The 10838-nt window shown below is 44.4% G+C and overlaps 3 protein-coding genes across 3 annotated transcripts in view; 1 reads left to right on the top strand and 2 right to left on the bottom strand.

Annotated features, from left to right (window-relative positions):
• The window catches only part of Mrpl9 (mitochondrial ribosomal protein L9), a 28848-nt gene that overhangs the window by 4079 nt on the left and 13931 nt on the right, over positions 1 to 10838 (bottom strand). The gene's annotated exons all lie outside the window — the stretch shown is intronic.
• Oaz3 (ornithine decarboxylase antizyme 3) lies at positions 2151 to 5207 on the top strand. Its single transcript, XM_015502666.2, is given in 7 exon segments — positions 2151 to 2178; positions 2477 to 2663; positions 2935 to 2995; positions 2997 to 3074; positions 3738 to 3913; positions 4322 to 4407; positions 4979 to 5207. Coding segments are annotated over 7 exon segments (759 nt in total). The 3' UTR covers positions 5122 to 5207.
• Positions 7196 to 10838, bottom strand: part of Tdrkh (tudor and KH domain containing) — a 13023-nt gene continuing 9380 nt past the window's right edge. The window contains exons 7-14 of the mRNA XM_015502909.2: positions 10044 to 10204; positions 9716 to 9888; positions 9443 to 9507; positions 9038 to 9189; positions 8706 to 8807; positions 8323 to 8419; positions 8064 to 8155; positions 7196 to 7876 (exon numbers count right to left, since the gene is read on the bottom strand). Of these exons, the coding sequence (XP_015358395.2) occupies positions 8103 to 8155; positions 8323 to 8419; positions 8706 to 8807; positions 9038 to 9189; positions 9443 to 9507; positions 9716 to 9888; positions 10044 to 10204 (803 nt within the window). The 3' untranslated portion in view covers positions 7196 to 7876; positions 8064 to 8102. The remainder of the gene's footprint in view (positions 7877 to 8063; positions 8156 to 8322; positions 8420 to 8705; positions 8808 to 9037; positions 9190 to 9442; positions 9508 to 9715; positions 9889 to 10043; positions 10205 to 10838) is intronic.

Raw genomic sequence — 10838 nt, 5'->3', positions numbered from 1 at the left:
AGTACTGGAGGCTTCCGAACCCGAGGGACGAGGGCCGGGCCGGGTCGGGGAGGCCAGGGGCCCCGGCGGCCGGGCTCAGCCCCGACAGCGGAGGGCCTGTCTGGCGGAGGCCGTGGAAGGGCGCTCGGTGCTTCCTCCCGCGGGGCCTTTCCGCAGGCCGCAGCCGCCCCTCCTCGGCACTCAGGCTTCCTGGACACCAGCCCTCCGCACACCGCCCTTGGCCGGCTCTCTTCTCCCCCTTTCCGAGGGCGACCACGGAGCCACATCCCCAGCCCTGTTTTGAATTGTATTTAGAGCCAGCTGAGGCTGGCTTTGAACTCCCGATCCTCCTGTCTCAGCCTCCGGAGCTGCTGCGAGTACAGGCGCACGCCATGGCGCCAAGCTCTTTTTTTTTTTTTGAAGAGATTCCTTTATTTTAAAAACTAAATAAATAAAAAGTGGGCCTTTATTTTGTTCATTTATTTATACACGGTGCTGAGGATGGAACCCAGTGCCTCACACATGCCAGGCAAGTGCTCTACCACTGAGCCACAACCCCAGCTCCTCATCATCTTCTTATATGACTCAGACATCTCAAAGCTAACATGTCCCCAAAGTGATTTTTGTTCTTCCCCCAAACTGCCCCACCTAAAGCCTTTCCCATTTCAGTTGAAGGAAACTCAGATATTGGACTCACCTTAACTCCTCTCATACTTCATCAGGAAATTCTGTAGGTTCTACCTTTAAACTATTTCAAGAATCCAACTGCCATCACCTCCAGTGCTCTGCTCTGGAATAAGACACTATCTTTCTCTTGGATTATTGTAATACTCTCCCAACAGATCTCCATAGCTTATTTGTACTATAGCCTTCAGAAGACTGTCTCTAAAAACTTAATTCAGATCGTGCACTCCTCCACCCAATACTTTGTAATGACTTACCCTTTACCTAGAGGGGGGAATCCATACAGTGATCTAGAAAGTACTATATAATCTGGTCTCATTAGCTCTACAGCTTATAGTGTCCCACTCACAGTGGCCACTTTGCAGTTTCTTGAAAACCCTAGGCACATTTCCTGTAGCCTTGGCTGTTGCTTCTGAATGTAATGCTCGATTTATCCTCAGACACTGCTTGGTTAACAACCATAACTCCCCAAATTTTTTATTAAATGTTACCTTTCCAGTGGGGTCCGTTTGAATAATTGGTTACTACGACCCTCCTCTATCCCTTTCACACTCTTAATTTCCCTTTATCCTGTCCTCTGCTCCATAGCAGTTATTTTCTAACATTGTTTATTTTCTAGGTTTGTTTTCTCATTTTAGGAGAGAAGGATCTTTGTATTGGTCAATGATATGTCCCAAGCTCTTAGAATAGTACCTGGCTCATAGTAGGCTCTCAAATATTTGTTGAATGGATGGTTAAATGAATATGCAGAGAGGTCTTCGACTAGTGGCCCCCTAACCAAACTTTGCTCAAAGTGTTAATTAAAAAAAAAAATTGGTACTGGAAATTGAACCTAGGGGTGCTTTATCACTGAGCTACATCCCCAGTCCTTTTTATTTTGAGACAGGGTCTAAGTTGCTGAGGATCTTGATAAATTATTGAGGCTGGCCTTGAACTTGTGATCCTACTGCCTCAGCCACCCAAGTCACTGGGATTACAGTGTACCCAGCACAGTGTTAATTTTTTATCATCAGTAGCCAGTATATTTTTAAATACTGAAGTCTACCACAAATCCTGTCTTTCTAGTTTTTGTTAAAAAAAAAATTATAAGATCTGGCACCACAATTCTGCATTTTCCACATGACAACCAGATGCAGCTGAGTTGTGTGGACTTCTTTGAGATGGGGTATAAGCATCCCATTTTTTTTTTAATATTTATTTTTTAGTTTTAGGTGGACCCAATATCTTCATTTTTATGTGGTGCCAAGAATCGAACACAGTGCCTCACGCATATCAGGTGAGGGTGCTACCACTTGAGCCACATCCCCAGGCCCCCCCCCCCATTTTTTTTTTTAACAGCCCTACCCTGCAGCTCCACTAGCTGTCTGGGTCCCTGGAAGCATGTAGTTTGTAATTCCTACCCTATAAGGCAATGGAGAAAGTTCAACAATTTGTAGTACCCCTGGGTTAAGGGAAGAGATAATAAAAAACTGAACTGAGAACTAATGATGACAATGCAGGATGGGGGCCTTGGAAGTATCAGACACCAACTCTTTAGTTGGTGGATTTTAGGGGGAGGAGGCATCTCAGAGGAAGGGCCAGGGAGGGTGGGCACTAGTGTTCAGACAGGACTATTTGCCAACCAGTACAGAAGTTTGCCATGAAGCACATAGTATTTAAATATGAGCCTTGGTGATAGGGTGGGGCCCTGAAATGACATATGGGCTGACCCCTCATCTATGTCATAATGCCTGCCAGGTCACAATGAACAGGATGCTTGAAAAAGGGGACTGGAGCTGTGGAGCTCACTTTGCCGCAGGGAGGCACTGAACAGAGAAACTGCCTTGTAACAGGTCCCGCCCCTCCCTTTACTCCCTCTGTTGTCTCAGGAGGGGAAGATCACGGAACTGCTGCTATCCCTGCTATCCCACCTGGTCACCATACGCCTACTATCTTTACTCCTACAAATACCGGATGAGCCTCCAGGAGAAGATGCTGCCTTGGTGTTATCCTTATAAAAGGTAACTTTTCATCTTTATTTGTGGTTATTTCTATAAACTGTAAGGGAAAATGAAAATTTCAAAGAATTTCCCCAAGTGGCAGGAAATAATAGCAAAATGGGAATAGAAAGATGGCATGGAAACTAACTTTTCCATGTGGCTGACCTGGGAAAATGAAAACAGACTGGTAATGTGGACAGTACAGAAGACTGCCTGGCCCTGGGTACCAGGTATGACTCTCTTCTCATCTCAGATTTCAATGTGAACTAATTCGTCTCTCCCTCCCAACCAGTTACACTTACAAGGAACACGAGGATTTGACCCTTAGGCCCCGCTGCTGCCTCCAGTGCTCCTGAGTCCCCAGTAGGCCTCCAGGTGGGCAGAAGTGCTGAGCAGGGAAAAGACCACGACCAGCTTAAAAAACTGTACTCGGTAAGTAGACTGTGAGCTAGTGCTGTGGCAGGGCAGCCCCTGTAATACCTCTCAGAGGGGCGTTAGCAATTTGGAAAATGAGTCAGCAAATTTAGCAGATGGGACCTCAGACCTCATGTGTAAAAGCTATTTAATTTATAGAGAAGGGTTCCGGCCCAGAGATCTTAAGGTCATACAATTGGTAGTGAAGAGGGATGAAGAAAAAAGTGGGAACCAAAGTACACTGGACTATATTAGGATTTCTGGAACATAAAGCTATTTAGATGCTAAGCTGGTCTACAATCCAGAACTCCTGCCCTTGCTCTGGTATTGTATGGCAGTAATATGCCTACTCATAACCTCTGCATTTTAAATGAGAAAAGGGGGGAATTGAGAGAATCTCCATAATGACAAAAGGGGAAGAATAGTGAGTGGGAAAGGATCTAGATAATGAAGCTCAGTTTGAACTTAGCCAGATTGTTTAGAGTTCAGTAACAGGGGGTGGTTTTAGTTCCTAGGATTAAAGGATAGTTTAGAATCCTTAAAACATTGGCTCCACTTCTCAGAGGCTCCTCTATCTTCCCCCTCCTTGGTTTCATAGATGTACCCAAATCTGGTAATTGATTTGAGGACTATGAACACAGAAGCAGGGGACTATTACACTCATTTTTATTCCTCTTCCAGGCTGGGAACCTGACAGTGCTCACTACTGACCCCCTGCTCCACCAGAATCCAGTACAATTAGACTTCCACTTCCGCCTCACCCCCAAGACCTCCACCCACTGGCACGGCCTTCTTAGTGACCACCGGCTCTTCCTGGATATCCCATTTCGGGCCTTGGATCAGGGCAACCGGGAAAGGTGACTAAATTCAGATGAGTTGGGGAGGAAGGGGTGGAGAATGTCACCCTTCTATCATGTCACAATCAGTAAGTGGGCCTGGATACAAAACACTCAAGAGGCATGGAGATGAGTCTTTGAGTTGAGCCAGGATCTGGGGAACGAGGGTAACAATTCGTGGGAAACTGCTGGACTTAGGGGGGATCCAGAAATCATTGAACAGGAAGTACTTTTGAGCTAGTCCCTTCTTCCTAGACCTGCTTTATGGCTTGTGTGCAATCCCTTGGCTTCAGAGGAAAAAGCTACTAAATCTAGTGTTGGGTGGCTGGAGAGAAGAAACTGACCAATATTTCTTCTGCTTCAACTAGGGTGTCTTTCTAGATTGAGCTTGGCTGAGCATGTCATTAACTGTTTTTCTCTGGCCTCTAGTTTGACAGCAACACTGGAGTATGTGGAGGAGAAAACCAATGTGGACTCCGTGTTTGTGAACTTCCAAAATGATCGGAAGGACAGAGGTGGGGAGCTGCTGTCCTTCATCCTTTATATTCAGGCAGCTTGAGAACTCCTTTTCCTTTGTAGGAGTCCCTCTTCCCCCCACTCTTAAAAAAAAAAAAAATCCTGTGGCATTACAGGGATTTTTTTTTCCCTCCAACAAACGAAGGCACTAAACATTCTGTAGTCAAGTTAAAACTGGACTATTAGGAAGCCCCTGCAGGTGTGTCAGAGGCCAGACTAAGGGAGCATTGGTGAAATTACACAACTATTCAGGGCCATTCTTCAAAAACAGATACAATTTCAGAGTTTACTGTGCTAAACACTTAAGCACATTTAAATTCCATGAAGGAGGTTCTGGGATTCTCACTTCACAAATGAGAAAACTGAAAGAATCAAAGGGTTAACCCAGAATGTTACAAGCAAGTGTTAAATCCAGGGCTGGAGCTTAGGTCTGTTTCAGTCCAAACACCCTAATTTCTGCACTACATAGCCTCCCAGCCAGAGGCCACTTCTTAGCTGAAGAAACCAAATCTCCGGGGCAACCTGTGGCTTGAGCTTCAGTGTTCTAACCATTTGTTTTGTCATTCACAGGTACTCTGCTGCGGGCCTTCAGCTACATGGGCTTTGAAGTGGTCAGACCAGATCATCCTGCCCTCCCTCCCTGGGGCAATGTCATCTTTATGGTGTACCCCCTTGAAAGGGACCTTGGCCATCTGCCCAGTGAGCCTCCCTAAACATGCTTTTCCAACTCTGAGGGGCTGGAAGCCTTAACCATGGGACTTGAGCCCAGGTGATTCAGGGCACCTCCATTCTAGGAATAAAGGGTAGTGCAATCATCAAGTGTGTGTTTGCTTTTTCTTGGGTGTAGGGATGGCTGGAGTAGAACATGAGCCTGACAGAGTTGAATTCACTATTTGGGTGGCTGGACCGAGGGACCCAAGCGAGAAGGGACTCAAAAATTTTAGGTTCCTTTTATCTTCCCCTAACCCAAAAACACTTTCTCATTTATTCTATTTACTGAACAAATGGAAAGGACAAGGACCAATCGACAAAGAGATTGTTAGGATGCTTTCATCCACAAATTTCAGTTCAAATTAGAGAAACCAATTGTGGGGGAAATTGAAAAGGTACATGGACCCTCCTGGCTTTGGCCCACTTTATTAATTTTAAATTCTGTGAAGGAGATTCTAAGATTTTCATTTCAAAACTGAAGATCAAAGGGTTAACCCAGAATGGCTTTGTCCCAGGGGAAGATGGATAATAAGGTAAGAGGCAGCAGAGAAGAGGGCCCTCCAGACAGCACATACTGGGTTATACTGCAGGGGTGATAAGGAACCCAGAGGAAGGGGGATGTAAACTAACAAGACATAAAGGCCTCATTAAAGGAACAGATTTTTATACACAGTAATGAACTGCAGATAAAAAGACTACTGATTTGGAGACTACTGATTTCCCAAAGCAGAAAGTCTTATGAATAATTTGTTAGGGACCTCTATTCATGAAAGACCCTCAGGAAGTGAGGAAACTGGACTCATTGGCCTCATGATCCCCTTAAAAGGTAGCTCCAGCAAGGGCATGGTGGCACACGCCTGTAATCCTAGCAGCTCAGAAGGCTGAGGCAGGAGGAAGGAGGCTGGGAGTTAAAAGCCAGCCTCAGCAACAGTGAGGCTCTACAGTGAGACCCTGTTTCTAAATAGAAAATAGGTCTGGGGATATGGCTTAGTGGTTTAGGGCTCCCGAGTTCAATCTCTGCTACCCCCCCTGCCCCTCCGCCCCCGACCCCCAACAAAAAGGTAGCTCCAATTCTAGAGCTGAGCACACTTCAGAGTTCACTGCAATCAGCGCTGAAATATCCAATCAACAGAAACCTTCCTGGATTCCTCCAAGACTAAGATCTATTCAAAGCTGTTCCTTTACTGGAGCCTTTCTGCTAATTGCTACTGAGTTTTCTAAAAAAAAAAATTGAAAATTATGGTTGTGAGAATATAGTTGCCAAGCAGCATGCAGACAAATCTAACATTCCTATATTTTAAAAAGGGCCTGCCTAAGGCATTCTTATATACCATTTTTTTTTCCAGTTTGCCTTGTCCTCAAAGAAAACAGGTTCATTTCATTGCCCATTATTTTGTTACCCAGATTACACACACACACTCTCCACACTCACCCCCACACAAATTTGGTACTGGGGGTTAAACCCTGGGGTGCTTTACCACTGAGCTACATCCCTGGGGTGCTTTACTACTGAGCTACATCCCAAGCCTTGTTTGAAGCAAGTTGCTCAGGGTCTAAGTTGCTGAGGCTGAACCTGCAATCCTCTTGCCTTAGCCTTCCAAATCACTGGGATTACAGACATGTGCCATCACACTCGGCTACATTTACATTTTTAAGTATCTTCACGGTTCTCACTGAAACCTCACAGTACCGTCAGAAACGGATATGTGCTAATGAGGAAAAAGGATACCTAAAGTCTAAAGTTTATAATGGAGACCTATTCTTGGAATCCAAGATTCTAGTTCCAATAGTTTAGGAGGGGTTCTTACTTACATAGCCTAAACCTAAATTGGTCTGGTTTTTAATGAATGATTGGTTAGTTCTGAAGTAACATTAGGGAAAGAATATGAATTATATATGGGAGGGTGTTTCCCAGGCTGAAAAATAACACAGTCGCAGAAAAAAGGAGCACTTTTTTCCATAGATGGTCCCCTTGATGTGAAGTGGTTGAAAATTCTCACCAGATTTAGACTCAGAAGATATTTTACCTACAGGTCTGCTTCCACTTTGTGATTTAATGAGCATTTGGCTTCTGGATAATTTTTTTGAGAACTTTATTAAGCAAAGACTCCCTCCAAATGATTTAAACAGAACTATACATGTGTGTTTTCTCTCAAGGTGTGTATATACACATACAAGTACTATACTAGCAATTTAGAGTATTTCCTGAGTCACATTTCTCCTTTTCTACTTGTATTTTAACTAAAGTTCACAAAGAAATAGCTGGAGCTTGTTCCCAAAACCTGTCTCCAACAACACTCAGCAATTGAGTCTGAGAGGTGGCATTCTCTTCCCACCTCCTGAAGATTTTTTTAATACATTTAGGCTGATTTTTGCCTTTGCCTTCTGACTTCAACTACAGTCTTCGAGTTCCCTGTTCAAACACTTCCCTTAACCAGTCACCTTTTGAGGCGAGTCATAAGTCTCCAGAATCATTTCTAATGACCAAACTCTGGCTGTTTCCCAGCTGAAAAAGAACACAGTCTAGCAGTGATGTGCATTACGACTGGCAGAGGACACAACATCCAAACACTGAAAGATAGGGGAGGGATGGAGAAGGAGGTGAGGTGGGTGATGTCTTCCTCTCCTCCACACTCTTTCTGGTAATTCAATGGAAGGAGAAAATGGATCTGGTCCACAGCAAGCCATACTGTGTAATAAAGGACTGCATGGATCTCTTAGACTCTTCTCTCCAGGCACCAAATCATGTGCCTAATCCTGCCAAAGACACAAACACACAGACAAAAAGCTTGAAAGGGCTCAACCTGAGAGCAAATTGAGCTGCAGGAAAGCAACTGAGGAGAAATATATAAAGGTAGGGCATAAGGAAGCGGGAATAAAGCAAGGCCCCTACTGTCACCTCATTACTTCCCTGTTGCTATAGATAGATGATAGCTCCACTCACACAGCAAAGCAGATGGCTGAGCCACTGGAAGCCCAGACTTCAGAGTAAGTAGTCATCTTCAAGGTTATCATCACCAGACATAGAGGCAGCTTCTAATGAGCAGAAATGAGAAAGTTAGACCTTGCGCTACTCTAATAGGCACTCCAGGCCCAGGAGAAAAATGGGTTCTTGGTGCTCAATGACCTAAGAACCTAGCTTTAATTTAACCTCACTAGTCTGGAGAGCCAAAGGTGCTCCAGGTGGGCAATGCTGTTTGTACCTGATAAGCTGAGGCAGGACAGGGTATGTGCCATCTCTCCAGGGCTTTTTTTGGATTCAGTGAGCATGCTGGCAAGAGAGGCATCTGTTTCTGTGGCCTGAGGACATGAAAACAAGAGAAAAAGGAAGAACATCTTGGTGGGTGGGAAAGGAGAGACTATCTTATCATTTTGTTCATAAAATCTGGTTAAGACAGCTGAGTTTGGCTTCCAAGAGGAATACAATGCCTCCTTTGATCAACATTTTCCAAGTAGTTTGGAAAATGAAGTAATCTAAAGGTTCCCAGGGGCAGCACAAGCTTCAGTTCACTGAAAGTTTACAAAATGTCATAACTAGAATGTTTTTCCAGAAGAGCACCCTAAATGACTACAATGGCTTACTTACCCCATCCTTTAACATGTCAGGGACAGCTCTGTTTTCTTCCACATCTTCAGGAAGCTCAACTGCATATCCTTTACGAACTAATTCTAGCCCGATATCAAGTTTCTAAGAGAAAAAGTGAAAAAGAATAATGACCTTTCTGTAAGAAAGGGCAAATCTGAGGAAACAGGACAGAAGAGCTGGGATTGATACTTTAGATCTTCTTTTGATGGGATGGTGAATAAGATCTAACAAAGTAGGAGTAATATCAGGTAAGGGTTTCTGGGAAAGAAAGAATAAATGACGTTATGAAAACCCACAAGAAAATGTAAATATTACATGAATTCCAGTCTTACCTTCCCATTGCTTGTGTCATATAAATAGATCTTTGGCCAAGTTGAGATCCCAGTCTGGACATAGCTAGAGATTTTGGCCACCAGGGGTTTCCAATCAGCACAGTGAGTCAGTCTGTCAAACTCATCCAAAGCTTCCTCTTCCCACTCTTCACCTGGTAGGAAATTTTAAATAGGGGTGCCTCGGGAGGGGTCAGTGCTGTCAGGGTGGGGATTATACCCTGGAGGGAAGTTGGAACCACCCCTCTCCAGGAAGGCATTTATGTTCTCTGGGGAGTTCAGGTCTGATAGCTGAGCAAGTTTCTGGCTGTTGTTTTCTTGAGTTAGTAGGGAAAAGGCACCTCCTGTGTTCTATATGAATGTTATTCAACTTGAAGGCAAGGTCAATAGGTGGCGTGACTGATTTACCTGAGGGGGCAATCCGTGCCAGACTACATTCTATTGCTTGAAATGGAAGGCTTAGGAAGTCACTCCTAAAATGAAAGAAATCCAACTTAGAATGCAAAGGCTAGAAAGGACACCTCATATTCCTTGCTTTTACACAAAACCAACTAATCTAGAGCCAGAAGTTACTCACTTGTTCTCTATAAACAGGTTCCCTTCTGAACTGCCCTGGTGATGAGTGCCAACAACTCACCACTCGATGACCATAGCTGACTCTACCCTGGCCTCCACACTGACCTGAGAGCCCTGAGGTCCTTCAATGGGCAATCTCCATTATCTCCAAAGTCAACAAAGTAGAGGTCCAAGTTCCCATTCTCCAAGGTGCCAAGGATCCTGGCTCGATACCAGGAACCATTTGTAGATAAAGGTGCTGCTACAATATCTCCTACATGCACAGTCAAGTCTTCAGGCTACATATGGGGATGAAGAGTTAGCAGGAGGGAGAGTTAAAAAGTGGTAGATAATAAACGGAATACCAGAAAGAACAATGTTGCCCCAGAGAAAGAGAATATGAGACAATGAAAAAGTCATGCCCCAGTACTGTCCTGTTCCTATGGAAACTTACCAGACTATTCTCATAGTGCTGGGTCATCTCACTCACAAGCTTATCTAGTTGCAGGCTGCGGGAGCCAATAATTTGGATCCAGAAGTGGTTAGGATGTTCGGAAGCAGAGACGTAGACTTCCAGGTACTCATCAGCATGAAAACTGAAGTCGGGACTGGGGACTAAACACAGTGATAAGGACTGTGAATATATCAGAATCATCTCTGGTTCAAAGAGGGGAATGTATCAGGAGAATGAGATATACCAATACCAAAAGGCTGTTAACCATTTTAAAAATGGTTGGAGGAATGATGGATGACTCAACCGAGAACGTCTTAAGTACTTAGCTGTTTTCTGTAACTTTTTATGTAAGTAAATAAGTTTACATTCTTTGTCACACATTCAAATCAGTCACCAATTATAATAGAGGTAACTCTTCTATCTGCTAGCTGCAGGAGGATCAGGTACATGGACAGCTATTCTGCTAGTTCCAGATCCCATTCTGGATTATCATTGTGGCCTTGGACAAGCCAAGGAGCCTCTTTTTTTTGGGGGGGAGGGGTACTGGGGATTGAACTCAGGGGTGCTTAACCACCAAGTCACATTCCTAGCCCTTTTTTGTATGTTATTTAGAGATGGGATCTCGCTGAGTTGCTTAGGGCCTTGCTAAATTGCTGAGGCTGGCTTTGGACTTGCAATCCTCCTGCCTCAGCCTCCCAAGTCACTGGGATTACAGGTGTGCGCCACCACACCCAGCTCCAAGGAGCCTCTTTTTTTTTTTTTTTTTGAAGAGAGAGATGAGAGAGGAGGGAGGAG

This window comes from Marmota marmota, unplaced genomic scaffold, assembly GCF_001458135.2.
Source record: "Marmota marmota marmota unplaced genomic scaffold, marMar, whole genome shotgun sequence".
In the NCBI taxonomy this organism is placed as follows: domain Eukaryota; kingdom Metazoa; phylum Chordata; class Mammalia; order Rodentia; family Sciuridae; genus Marmota; species Marmota marmota.
This window is presented reverse-complemented; position numbering and strand designations above follow the sequence as displayed.